The sequence below is a fragment of the Cupressus sempervirens genome, chromosome 7, assembly GCF_028749045.1.
Source record: "Cupressus sempervirens isolate cs-2001-9-10 chromosome 7, ASM2874904v1, whole genome shotgun sequence".
NCBI lineage: Eukaryota > Viridiplantae > Streptophyta > Pinopsida > Cupressales > Cupressaceae > Cupressus > Cupressus sempervirens.
The window spans coordinates 931,348,588-931,363,003 of record NC_143124.1 but is presented as its reverse complement, the minus strand read 5'-3'; the positions used below and the strand labels follow the sequence as shown (position 1 = coordinate 931,363,003).

General features: G+C 35.2%; 2 protein-coding genes across 2 annotated transcripts; both read right to left on the bottom strand.

The window, feature by feature from the left end:
• Positions 1-2,148: 2,148 nt before the first annotated feature.
• Positions 2,149-2,804, bottom strand: LOC149550622 (coatomer subunit beta'-2-like). The gene is made up of 2 exons (XM_089795125.1): positions 2,699-2,804; positions 2,149-2,570 (listed from the first exon to the last, which is right to left on the bottom strand). Exons 1-2 carry the CDS (start codon positions 2,789-2,791, stop codon positions 2,361-2,363), a joined length of 303 nt encoding a protein of 100 aa, XP_089651251.1. The 5' UTR covers positions 2,792-2,804; the 3' UTR covers positions 2,149-2,360.
• A 34-nt stretch (positions 2,805-2,838) lies between these two features.
• LOC149550621 (coatomer subunit beta'-2-like) lies at positions 2,839-3,853 on the bottom strand. The gene is made up of 4 exons (XM_089794493.1): positions 3,663-3,853; positions 3,464-3,557; positions 2,976-3,082; positions 2,839-2,887 (listed from the first exon to the last, which is right to left on the bottom strand). Exons 1-4 carry the CDS (start codon positions 3,851-3,853, stop codon positions 2,839-2,841), a joined length of 441 nt encoding a protein of 146 aa, XP_089650619.1.
• Positions 3,854-14,416: the final 10,563 nt, after the last annotated feature.

Below are 14,416 nucleotides of genomic sequence, written 5' to 3'. Positions count from 1 at the left end.
ACTCTACGTAATCCATCATTAGCCGGATGAGAGAGTGTAGGATGCATGCAAAATGTCATATCATATGCAAGGCATGTGAACTATTTTATAGAATGCTTGAAAAACATCGACAATAACTAATATGAAGAATATATAATTAGTTATATGATTTAGAAAAATCATGTACCAGTGAGTTGGTTGAAATTTTGAGCAAAAAAATTGAACCCAAATGTACTAGTGCAAGTATGCTCGCCAAGTTGACTCTTTGAGTTTGGTCATCAAGTCACCCCACCAAAGTGCCTCATCAAGGTTAATCTTTAGGTCTGCTCATCGAGCTTGCTCACCAAGTTAGCTCGCCATGTCATGTCTCTAAGTGGCCTCGCTAAGTCGGCTCGCCAACTTGCCCCACCAAGTTAGCACTTTAAGCCCATTCACCATGTTAGCTCGCCAGGCCAACTCCCCAAGTCAACTCGGCAAGCTGACAATTCAAGCACGCTTGCCAAGTTGACTGTTCAAGTGCGCTCACCAAGTTGACTCAGAGTTCGTTCATCAAGTCACCCCACCAAAGCGCCTCATCAAGGTCAATACTTAAATCTGCTCACCAAGTTAGCTCACCAAGTCGCCTCACCCACATGTCCCACCAAGTCCCCAAGTCCGCTCGCCAAGCTGACAATTCAAGTGTGCTCACCAAGTCAACTATTTAAGTTTGCTCACCAAGCCCATCCCCTAGGTCAACTCTCCAAGTGAGCTCGCCAAGTCACTCCCACCCAATCACCTCAATGAGTTGACTCTTTCAATTAGCTCACCAAGTCTACTGTTCAAGTACTTGTTGTTGTTACCTGCAATGGGTTTATCTGACTATTGAGCATGCATCACACCATTTCTTAGTGTCAATTTGCACTAAAAACAATATCTTTGTTATGCCGCAGTAAAGAACAAAGCCGTACATCAATGTATTATCTCTTTGATAATGGAAGTCTATGGTTTGAAAACATGGTGGGGAGTGCATTCCTTGAGATAATGCCTCTGCCCTGTACTATGAAAGTTGTCTTGGAAATCATTCAATTGAATAGAGATCACGCTACTCCATCTTGATACAGTCATCTGGGACATCTTGTTCCAATTTAAGCAGCTTTAGGTAGTGTAGAAAACAAATTTCAACATAGCAAATAAAATAAAATGGAGATAGGAAGAGCACAAAATAGGAGCTCTTCAAGCATGCAATGACTACAAACAATGCATTAAATTGTGTGGCATTTCAAAAGACCTATCAATTTATATTCATGCCTCATTTGAGTTATTATCTAAAGATTTCAATGGAGGAAACTGAGACCTTGCTAATTCTAAGAATAGCTAATTCACTTTTTTAAGAAAGTTGACATAAAATTCTCCATTTTTATTGGTATCAGAGGTCACTGACGACTCATGTATAGCATTCAAGTTCAACTCATCACAAATACCTATATGATTACAACTCAGATGCACCCACATCCCACTCAAAAACAGTCAGTCAGAAGGTTCCCCCAGTTGTCAATCATAACATAAATCAACCCACTAATCTGTAGAAATTTATTCAGCATAATCTCTTACTTTCTGAAGCTATGCTCCGAGAGCTAAAATTATTTACTAAAATTGCAAGGAAAGAATCCGCTGAATAGCTTCTAAATATTACTGTCCAGACATGAGGAAATGCAAATGACACATTTCTGAAATTAATCCTACGGATAAGCAAAAAATTAAGGAACAGGAATCACAACTTAAACTGGAAAAATAGGAAGTGCCGGGTACTAGTACATTATGAAGTCTCCTATGTTACTTTCTTGTTTCTATCTCTTGCTTAAGCATGTGCAGTAAGATATGTCAGTATCACTATGCACAAATATTGGTAAAATGCAAATGTCTGCCACAGTGATCACCTGTCAAAATAACTGAAATGGGGATCCCAGAAATACACATCCTATCATCATGCTAGTACAACTGCACAACTCAAAAACAATACATTAGCAGTCAGGAGAAAAGAACCCTAATGAATCCTATGAATCTATTTAATGATTGAAAATCACATCCATGCTGCCAACAGGTTTTTAAAGAAATGTTTATATTCTCTGGCCATGATTATTACAAAGACTCTTGAAAGAATATTTTAAATCTAAACCTCAACCGGTTTTATATAATATCTGAAAAACTTACTACCCTGTTTTTCCTAAAGCTATTGATGAACTCAATTTTATAATCTAGTGGACCTAATCCCCAACAGGAACAAATAATTCATATACCCCGATCCTAATCTGCCGAGAAAAAGAAAATTACCATCCTAATTACCAAACACAAAAATTGGTTTGTTTGCATTATACACTCTAAATAAATTGCTACCCGCAATTTCATGTTGGTTGGTTTCCTTCATTGTCCATACCCCACTCTTCTTCTTCAGCTTCATTTCCACTAACAAGAACCTCTCCTTCTGTAGATCCTTCTGCTTCTACATACCTCTCTCCATCAATTGTTTCTTCTTGGGTTTCATCACGAACATAATCTTCAATTGGTTCATTGAGAGGGACGCCATGAACATAATCTTCATGGGTGTCTATTACCTACAAATTTGAATAAGCAAATATATCTCAAACTACAATCAAATACAAAAACACCAAAACATCAATTCAAATGAACAAAATCGTAATTAGGATAATTTAGAATTTAAATACAAGCAAAGATTATATACCTCATGAACAGAATCTCCATTTTCTAGAGGTGCTTCTCCATCAATGTGCAAATTCCTAAACTCCTCTATGAGGTCTGTATTCCTTGTATGCATATATTTTGGATAGTCCTCACCAGGGGGAAAGTCATTCCTGCATTCAATCAAATATGAATGTCAAGCAACAAAACAGAGACTTTATGAGAGTTACAACTGAAAAATGAATATGAACATGTGGTCAAACCAAAATAATATTTCATTCTTGTCATCTATAAACTTGAAGTATAACATTGATAAAAACCTTGACTCCCTTAGTTGAGTTTCAACAGATAGCGCCAAATGCCAGTCATTGAAGAGGTTAGGATAGTCTTTTGGATCTGCTAACGACTCTGCAGCTTTTTGATTTACCTTTGAAGCACAAAGTAATGCCAGATTAAAAGAGGAACAAGTAAATTCATCAAAAAACACTACCTGTACAGTCACAACATCTGAGGCCCACACTTCTTGTTTATACAGCATATCAAGCATCCTTAAGTATTAGCATATAAAATGTACAATAAATGTGTAGAGCAATAAACAAATGAAATCCCACTTTGTACATAAAGAAAAAAAACATGTTTGCTTGTATGTAAGTTGGAGGACTTATAATTTGATTTTGTTAATCTCACATTGATAGATATTTTTAAAAAAATTGACATAAAAACATAGGTAGGATAGAATTTTGAAATCTATATTCACATCTACATAGAAAATAAATCTCACACATGATCTTGCAAAATAGTAGGATACCTTACTAAGGTCATCACGCCAAATAGAAGCAATTTCTGAAACCTTGCTTGGCAGATAGGATCGCGCCATAAAAGCAGCTTCCGGTATTCGATTACTGCCAATTACCGACAAAAAATGTTTAAAAAAAAAAACTAACAATCCTTTAGCCTAGATTGCTGAATAACCCCAAAGATACGTATAACATCATTCTGCAAGTCACCTTTCCACCAATAGTTGGATGCATTCTTCTACTTTACCCAGCAGGAACAAACAAAGAAATGTAACATTATTTTTCCACCGGTCTTTGGCAAGATTAGCAAGTTTTGCCATCCCATCTGCATCTCCCATTGATGAGTAGAGAAGCAACAATCCACTTAGGTCTAAAGCATGGCTCAGGCACTCCTCAGCCATGTCTAATTGCACCATTGATAAGCAAATGCAAAAGCAATAGATGAGAGCATATAACTCCATTTTGGTGTGTTTTAAGTCTGCTTTAAGAGATCAGAGGAAAGTAGTTTTAAGTAACTCAATAGCTCAATGATTAAGACTCAAAATAACACTGAAATAACACTGTGATTGAGCCTAATCACTCAAACTAAGCTTTTCATTTAGTCTTGTCACTGTGTTTCTTGTCACCGAGAAACACCCCATTGGCGCCATACAATTTTTTTGAAATTGATTCAAATCTTTTATCCTCTCCTCTGTATTTTGGGCAATGTTGACTTCTGAGCTTATGAAAAGGTGATCGCTTACAACATTTGTTTCCTTGGGGAAGTTGGAATTGAAAAGTGGTAACAGATAATTGTGAAAATGTTATATTTGGATTCAACGATGGTATCAAAATAACATATTGTTCTAAGAAAAATACTGGACAAGTAACTAACTCATCACTTGCAAGCTGTCACATCCATCATTGACCATAAGTTAGCTAGAAAGTCCTCTTCAGGACCTTCTTCAGAAAGTCTGTCTGAGTCATTCTTGCAAAGTCTGTTTTGTTTTTTATTCATTATCTGTTTGTTTTTTTGTTTAGCCATTTGATTTCTTAACTCTCTTTTCTGGTGTTTTATTTCCTATAAATTCTGGTTCTTATTTTCTATCTTTTTCACGTCTAGATTCTCTACAGTGTGAAAGGAATCATGCAAAGTGGAAACAACCCAACATTGCAGCATTGCACACCAAGTGTGATACTAACATACATACAATTGTCATGGATTTGATACAAAAAGAGGCATTGATTGCCTCAAATACCACCTTGCTCAACTCATTGGTCAGGATGTAAGTGAATTGAAAAATGAAAAGCCTACTCTTATTTCTGGGGAAAAGAAAACCAAAAGGTGTTAGATTGTGGTGACTAATCAGACCCTAGATTATCAAAACTACAATACTCATGACATCAAACTACAGACGTTCAACTTATTTAGAAAAATTACACTTTGCAAATAGTGATACAGTTTACAGATCTGTGAACCCAAGTTGGGTTTTAACCAGACCCTAGATTATCAAAACTACAATGCTTCTAGAAAAATTACACTTTGTAGATAGTGATGCAGTTTACAAATTTGTGAACCAAAGTTGGGTTTTAACCAGACCCTAGATTATCAAAACTACAATACTTTTAGAAAAATTACACTTTGCAAATAGTGATGCAGTTAACAAATTTGTGAACCCAAGTAGGATTTTAACCAAACCCTAGATTATCAAAACTACAATACTCTTACCTTAAGCATTCTACAATTCCTTAGGTACTCTACAATTTCTCAAACATTAAATAAAATTGAAAGTAAAATTTTTACAAAGGTTTCATGACATGTTTATCTATCCTCTCCATTAAATTAATCTTTTTTATCATTTTATTGTTTTAAAGAAAGAAATGCACACATACAATCTCCTCCCTATAAATATAACCTTTATGACTATTCTATGGTTTAAAGGAAACAAGAAAGCTACAAGAATGTTCAACTCAAAATGACTATGGGCATACACTATAGTCCATTGTGCTCTAAATCCACTCGGCAGGAGGATCCAATTTTTAAAACTTGAAAAAAATAAAATTAAAAAAGTCTGGCCACAAATTTACTCAACCTGAGGTGGATGCAAGTAATCTTTTTAAAGATATAAATAGGACTACACACCGTTCACATAGGAGAGGGGTGGCAATTAAGAATAGGTATACAAATAGATGAGAGCATATTGGAATCACGATAAGGAGAATCAATAGCTAGTCACACACACTCAGCTAGTTAACATTCATAGGAGACCCACAGAACGCTACAGTCAGTATTGATGGATAAAGGTCATATTTTTCAGGGAATCAATTCATAGCAGACTTGAACAGATAAGCATATGTAGGAAAACCTAAACAAATTATTTGGAAACTTGTAAACATTACGCAGTAGAAAATAATATCAGTTTAGGGAAATAATGGATTAGCTTAGAAAAAATCATGAAGGAAAATGAATTCAAGCACCAAACAACAAAGCATAGCAGCGGATAGTACTCATATATACCCGGTATGCTGGTGGTTTCCACCACCATACGGATGTTCTATTGGATTGATCGCGGCTCCACGCACCTTGGGCCAACAGTTTTTTTTGGGTTAGGCAGTGCGAGCTTTCAGCATTGGCTTTCAGTCCGACCACCATCGACAGTCTGACCGATCATGGCTCCTTAGCCACTTGGCACAATCTTTCTAGCTCCAAACGAAAGTTCTATCCTGTAAATTGAAGCTGATTTCAAACAAGAATTGATCCAAGGCATAAAATAATTGTAAAATCAAAATGTAGTATAAACATCGACTAAAAATCAACTTTTGAATCAATATACTAAACAAAAGACGAAAAGAGGAACAAAGAAAGAAAAAGATTTTGAAAAGATTTCAAAGCTCAGTGGCCATGCTCTAAGCATTGTCAAGAAATGCAACCCCATTAGTTGCATATGTGAAACAAAGAGTTGAAGTTCAAGGTTAATTACCTTGCACCCATCCTATAGGTGCTCCAACAATCAGCAAAGGAGATCTATGCTACCCATGTTCAATATGACTTCTACCTCCATGGATTCAAAATTCAAACTCATTCTTTGGGAGAATTTATTGCTTGTTGAGATATTATTATAAGTGAGCAGCCCTGTGCCCATTTGTAATGGAGAATCCATTTCATGTAAATGAGCTATTGAGTCTCATATATATAACACTTTTTGACTCCTTATTAATCAACAAAGGAACCTAAGTGTATGTGTCTTGCATTGTAGATGGTTGTTCTCAAAAGTCTAACTCTTAATTGTGTCTATGAATGTCTAATGCATATGTGTTTTATCATTGTTACTTTTGTGGACTAGTGATCCATGATTCATAAAGCTCTATTTCAGTTATAAGAGGATATATGTTGAGCATGAGACTCTTCATTTCTATTATTTCCTCTGTTGCTTTTTTCCTCCTTTCATTCACAATAAGGCTTATGCTGGAACAGGTGAAGAACTAGCCTTGTAATCATGGATATTGACTCACAAACCTATCATGCATTTGCGTGGCTTTCCATGATTGGTAGTTAAGATGGATGGATTTATTCTAAAAAAATATTTAGACCAACAAGTCAACCCTTGATCCATTGGGAACGACCTCATTGATCTTGGTTTACCACATATAATTTCAAAATCTAGAATATTAAAATGTAATTAAATGACACAACCACTGCACAACTGCCAGACTCTTGTATATGATGACACACAGAATAAGCCACTCCTTTTTCTGTCATCAAGCCTATGTTAGTGAAATGGTTGCTCTGATAGAAATACACTACTAGATGTTATTTCCATTTTATATTTATCTACCATCAAAAGAAAGTTTGTAGAAATGATTGTTGAATGTCTTCTAACACATGGCCTAGCAAAATATGCAAGAAGAAAATGATGTCAGTTTGCAGTCTCGTTTCATTTGAATGAGAAGTTGTTGCTTCTAGCATGTATCTTGCATTCACAACAAGCAGTGGCAGGTCCCTGAGACACCAGCACATAACTGGTCCCACATTAGTGGCCTTTCCTACTAAGAAATTATGTTGTAGTTGTTGTGTGATCAGTGTTAGTTTTTGAAGGTAGATGATCCAACCATTAAACCATACAAATGATAGAAATGTGGTTAAAGAATAGACTTTAACACCAACCCAAGCTTACCCTAAATGACGTAGCTTGTGTTAGTGTGGTTTAGCTCTTCAACGTTGCCAGGTGTGAATTAATCCTTTCACGCCGCCTTCTTTCAGCTTCACTATGACTCTTTGATGCTACAAGAGCCTTCGCTTCTGAAATCTCTTTCAATGTCAACTAATTTGAAGCATTCATGAGCTCTCCTCTACTACAATCAAGCACCAAAGAAACCAAGCTATCAAACCCTATTGGCGCTGAAGCTATAAAACCCTTTTGGCACGTACTCCTGGCCACAAAATGCACTGTAGGAAATGATTAAGCCACACAAGCTGTCTTTCGTGTAACAATAAATAAGAAATTAGGGCAGCAAGAATGAAATTAGGGCGGTAATATATATATATATATATATATATATATATATATATATATATATATATATATATATATATATATATATATATATATATATATATATATATATATATATATATAGATATAGATATCTTGCCTTGCATATTTCGACCAATTTGACCGCATTTTATTAGATAGTCAAAAAATTTGGTCTAAAAATGGGGTCAAATGTACTAGTGTCGATCACATTGATTCCTTGATCCTAACCGTTTGGTTCAACAAACTCAAAATCTGAAAGTGTCTAATCAATGAAAATTCCAACTATCAATCTCATAGCTAAAACATCAATCTCAAATATTTGAATAGAACAACCTAGAAATATTCAATATATAGCATAGAAAAGAGCAAGCATCAAACATATAAGTAAATTAATTTTAGTTGGCTGATGTAAGTTTCCTAGCCAACAAAAAGACAGTCTTGGGATGTCTTATACTAAAATTTGGAAAGTGTGTTCCAATAGTTCATCAATGACACATTCAAATCCATTTGCCACAAGATATTCTAGAATAGTCAATGCCTTGAAATGAAAAAAGATGAGCTTCTTAATAGAATGTTTTACAACTTCGAAGGTGCCATAAGATGAGAATAAAATCAATTTTGTAGTTTTGACAGAAGATAAAAGAAGGAACACTTCCATTGCAAAAAAAAACATGTTTTTAAAAATTACAAATGTCAGCTCAGGCAAGTCATATACTGTTGTTGACTTTTGGCATGAACCAAGTCTATGCAGCTTGAAATTACTAACTTCCAAAGAAGGATCAGAACAATCTACCTTGTAAACATGACACCAGTTTCTGCTGGTGTCACTAACCCTTTTCCAGAGAACACCCATAACCAACTGGCTTTCATTGCTGCATCAAATACAAATTGCTTTATCCATTATTTGTAGGATGACTGCCAAAAAGAAATGTAAATCTGTGTGAGAGCTCTGATGCAAAACCCTAAAGATTTTCTTACAAATTTCTTGTAGCCTGAGCAATCTCAGCCATAACCATCCCATGTGGACCCCAAGGTTCATCGCTTGTTGCATCAAGTACCTACAAAATAAAGAAAGTGATCTATGAGTTTCCAGTTTGAAATGCCAGACAAAAAATATCATAAGAGATTTAGCTAAAAATGCACAAGCTTCTCTCTAAACTAAAAAGTGTTCTTAAACCCATGCAGTCAGGATATCCCATGTCAACTTCAATTGTTGTGGACTGTTCTTTGTCGTTTAAAATTTCAATTGCTTTCAAAATGGTACTAGATGATTTTTCATAGCCAACCCTCAGGCTGAAAGAGGAGTTGCACATAAGAGTGAACTCTATCTCTTTTTTAGTTAAAACTTTATTTGTGTAGCTGTATTAGAAAAATCCATATAATGTTCTAAAGAATCCATATTACAGGTATTTATTACATCATTACTAGGACAATGCTATTGATTAGGATTATGTTGTACTTAAATAAATAAAAAAATATATGTATTCTACATCTTTCGTCCTTAGTTTTAACCAATGATAGGGAAAAGTCATAAAAATATTGTCAATAAATGATGGGAAAAAATCATCAATAAATGAAAGAAAACAATCATGTTAAATGTAGTTCGTCCATTGCTTCATTTCTTTATTAAAAGTTGACAAATACAATTGATTATTAACTTTTCACTTAATCCAACAAAGTACATCAACAGGAAGTTTGTTGACTTGTGTGTCTTTAACTGAAATTGTACAAAACAATAACTAGAATAGACTATCTATGTTTACATCGCAATATACATTAGATTTTTTTGTACAAAACAAGATATTATAAATTCAATTTAACTCATAATACATGCAATATGCCTGAAATCCAAGGTGCAACTCAAATTTGATCCAGTATTTATTATGCACGATTAACATCTATTAGTGGAACAATATTGAAACTACTACCATACATCAACCTACAAGTTAATGTTGCCCATATCTTAACCTACTACACATGCTTTTAGAGCTGCTAAGTTCAACTGCCTGGGTTTGTTACATCAGCAATACTAAAGCAAATCCAACTAACATTGAGATGAGTAAGACTCATTTAGTCATCAATCTGCTACTGTTATGGTTTAAGACCAATTACAAAAGTCAAATAGCTGCTGCTTAAATGTTGATTGTTTCCAAACTAATTAAGTGCCTTTTGAACAGTGACCTTCATGAGTTGGCAAGGTGATTTGGGGGTCTCAGTTGGGGTCTCAAAACTTCTAAACTTAAAAAAAAAATGAAAATGTCATCATTAACTCTACAATCAAGGAATGAGCATTAAATACTTCTCATCCACAAATAATAATAATTTGGTAGAGAGAAATTTGGCGATTCTTACCAATACAACGACAGTGATCACAGTTAGGATGAATCGAATTATGAAATGACTCTTCAATAACAAAAAGCATAAAAATGACTTAGAATCAATTGAAAAACAACACACGATAATCTGATCAACTACATAAGAACTTCATTCAAATCAGGTCAAGTGACTTACATTAAGATTTTGCATGATTTTGTTCTGTTGTTGAGAATGTTGACAGGAAAAAATGACCACAGGTTTCTAGATGAATATTATGACCCAACTAAAGAAGAAATATTTTTATAATGAAATGAACCAAGACTGTTCTTCTACAACTACTGCTCCAATCCATAAATGCCTATTCATAAACAGGTAGCATTTATAAAATGTATAATATATGTCTGAAATGGTGATTGATAAGATACAATCCATAAGTAGGAGATATTTTAACACAACAAGTCAAATTGTGATATTGCTATTAGGATTTAACTGTGTGATTTTTGAGTCAAACTCATTGATACATATTTAATGAAATGAATGGAACCAATCTCTCATGAGAATGAATGGAATAATTAGCACTCATTCGATCTAGGTGATGCTCACAGAGGTGAAGCTCCAAGACTTCTCAGGAGGTCACCCATCCCAATACTACTCTAGCTCTAGCATGCTTAACTACATAGTTTCCTCCATGGCTAAACCCACTCTGCTTGCAACTCCATTTGCAAAACCTTCACCAAGTGTTGTGCCTTATGAACCATTCATTAGAAAGCCCCTTAAGCTCATCAATTGATAAGTAGGAGATTTTTTTCCATAGTGTCGCATTGTGATATTGCTATCAATATTTAATTGTGTGACTTTTGAGTCAAACTCATTGACCCATATTTCATGAGTAGTGGTTCACTGAACTCATCTCTCATGAGAATGATTGGAACACTTAGCACTCATTGGATCTAGGTGATGCTCACAGAGGTGGAGCACTGGGATTTCACGGGAGGTCACCCATCCTAATATTACAACTTGAGCACACTTAACTACAAAATTTCTTGATAGCAATATCATAATTTTAAAAAAAAATTCTTAACCCTTATATTTTGTCGCAATAGCTTGCTAGTTCATCTACACTTGTGAGGAATTGGATCACACACTCCTAGATCTGCTTAGTAAAGTGCAATTGGCTACACTGAAAAAAGGAAAAGGACTTGGTTTACGTGCATTCAAATCTACTACTCCTTAAACAAAGTGGCTAAGAGGGGACACAAGGGAGTGAGATAATAAGCCCATAACATATTGACTTGGATCTTCCACTTCCTACTTTGTTGCACTTGATGTTGATGATGACTATGGGAAAATTTGTGGGCATTGGAGTGCTTGTGCCAATGCCAATGCTAGTGGAGCCCTATTTGTGGTTCTTCTAATTTACCACTACCTATATCATATAATATAGATGGTGATGATATTTTGTAAGTCCCATATATTTTTTTAAAATGATGACTCACTGTTGACAATTGACATTATTATTATTTTATTTTAATATATATTATAACATTTGAGTTTCACTAATATATCATTAGTATTTTGAACTGAAATACTGCTGCAAATATGCATATTTTATATTGTAAATGTTTTTGTATTGACGAACTCAACACCAAATTCTTTTTGATAAACTCCTCAAACCAGACCTATGAACCTGAACCTAAACCACTACGAAGGCTAGTAACTTAGATTTTAAGTAAACAATCTTTGAGAAATTATTTCTTTATGTTATGGCCCTATCTTGAGCATTGTTTGCTCTTGTGGGTTTATGCATACATTGAAGGAGTATCTTGCCTTTGTTTGACTTGTTGTAGAAAATTATCTCCTACTGAGCTTAAGCGACTTTCTAATGAATGGTTCATAAGGCACAATATTTGGTGAAGATTTTGCAAATGGGGTTGCAAGCAAAGTGGGTTTAACTAGAGGAAACTCCATAGTTAAGCATGCTCGAGCTATAGTAGTACTGGGATAGGTGACCTTCCGAGAAGTCCCAGTGCTTCACCTCTGTGAGCATCACCTAGATTCAATGAGTGCTAAGTGTTCCATTTATTCTCATGAGAGATGGGTTTGGTGAACCACTACTCATCAAATATGGGTCAATAAGTTTGACTCAAAACTCACACAGTTAAATCCTGATAGTGATATCACAATTTGACTTGTTGTGGAAAAATATCTCCTACTTATCAATTGATGAGCTTAAGGGGCTTTCTAATGAATATTCATAAGTCGCAATACTTGGTGAAGGTTTTGCAAATGGGGTCGCAAGCAGAGTGGGTTTAACCGTGGAGGAAACTCCATAGCTAAGTGCACTAGAGTTGGAGTAATAATAGGATGGGTGACCTCTTGGGAAGTCTTAGTGCTTCACCTCTGTGAGCATCACCTAGATCCATTGAGTGCTAAGTGTTCCATTCATTCTCATGAGAGATGGGTTCAGTGAACCACTACTCATGAAATATGGGTCAATGAGTTTGACTCAAAAACATAGTTAAATCCTGATAGCAATATCACAATTTGACTTGTGGAAAAATATCTCCTTCTTATCAATTGATGAGCTTAAGGGGATTTCTAATGAATGGTTCATAAGTCACGACACTTGGTGAAGGTTTTACAAATAGGGTTCCAAGCAGAGTGGGTTTAACCATAGAGTAAACTCGGTAGTTAAGGTGCTCAAGCTGGAGTAGTACTGGGATGGGTGACTTTTAGGGAAGTCCCAGTGCTTCACCTCTATGAGCATCACCTAGATCCAATGAGTGTTAAGTGTTCCATTCATTCTCATGAGAGATGGGTTCGGTGAATCACTACTCATGAAATATGGGTCAATGAGTTTGACTCAAAAATCACATAGTTAAATCCTGATGGCAATATCACAATTTGACTTGTGCAAAAATAGCTCTTACTTATCAATTGATATGCTTAAGGGGCTTTCTAACGAATGGTTCATAAGGCATAACACTTGGTGAAGGTTTTGCAAATGGGGTTGCAAGTAGAGTGGGTTTAACCATGGATGAAACTTCGTAGTTAAGTGCACTCGAGCTGGACTAGTACTGGGATGGTTAACCTCCCAAGAAGTCCCAGTGCTTCACCTTTGTGAGCACCACCTAGATCCAATGAGTGCTAAGTGTTTCGTTCATTCTCATGAGAGATGGTTTCGGTGAACCAGTAGTCATGAAATATGGGTCAATGACTTTGACTCAAAAATCACACAATTAAACCTTGATAGCAATATCACAATTTGACTTGCTGTGGAAAAATACCTCCTACTTATGGATTGTATCTTATCAATCACTGTTTTGAACATATATTATACATTTTATTAATGCTACCTATTTATGCATAAGCAATTATGGATTGGAGTGGCAGTTGCAAGAAAGTAGTCTTGGTTCATTTCATTATAAAAATAGTTCTTCTTTGGTTGGGTCATAATATTCAACTAGCAACCTATGATCATTTTTCCCATCGACATTCTCAAAAATAGAAAATCGTGCAGAATCTTTGTGTAAGTCACTTGACCTGATTTGAATGAAGTTCTTATGTAGTTGATCAGATTATCATGTGTTGTTTTTCAATTGATTCTAGGTCTTTCTTATCTATTTTCAATAGTAGTAGTTACATAGAGGGGATGCAGGGATATGCTGATAAACTTAAAAACATTTGGAAAATGCTTCTCTATAGTGAGTAGCTACCTCTGCTCTTTGAAGAGCTATCCTTGAGTTTTGTTTTGTGTTGTTGATGTCAGAGACACACCTACACAACCATTTGTGGAGCTTTCGCACAAGAAAATTTATCATATGCAAGGCTTCCTTAAATGTAGCACAACACAAGATAGAATGCAGATATGAAAATGCTTCTTGTTCTAAAATGGTTGCACAGAGTATTGGATCTGAGTAGCCCATCTACAATTTCTTTTTTTCACACAAGTTGTAGCAAATATGATTAAAAATTTGGGATAAAGTTCTGGATGCTTGCTGGGAGACACAGTTTGATTTAGATAATGTGAAAAGAAGATAACGAGTTTCAATCTTAAAGTCAATATATCAGATCAAAAGATCAAAGCTTGGTGTATAGGGAATGATTCTTTTCCTATGTCTATGTATATACATG

What these genes read in the sequence shown, in the direction of transcription:
- LOC149550622 (XM_089795125.1), bottom strand. Translation starts at nt 2,791, where the DNA reads ATGCATACAAGGAATACAGACCTCATAGAGGAGTTTAGGAATTTGCAC. An exon ending in ATGGAGATTCTGTTCATGAG is followed by an intron (nt 2,571 to 2,698) that starts GTATATAATCTT and finishes TCAAATTTGTAG; the next exon opens with GTAATAGACACCCATGAAGA.
- LOC149550621 (XM_089794493.1), bottom strand. Translation starts at nt 3,853, where the DNA reads ATGGCTGAGGAGTGCCTGAGCCATGCTTTAGACCTAAGTGGATTGTTG. An exon ending in GGCGTGATGACCTTAGTAAG is followed by an intron (nt 3,083 to 3,463) that starts GTATCCTACTAT and finishes TGTGCTTCAAAG; the next exon opens with GTAAATCAAAAAGCTGCAGA. An exon ending in ACTCAACTAAGGGAGTCAAG is followed by an intron (nt 2,888 to 2,975) that starts GTTTTTATCAAT and finishes TTCATTTTTCAG; the next exon opens with TTGTAACTCTCATAAAGTCT.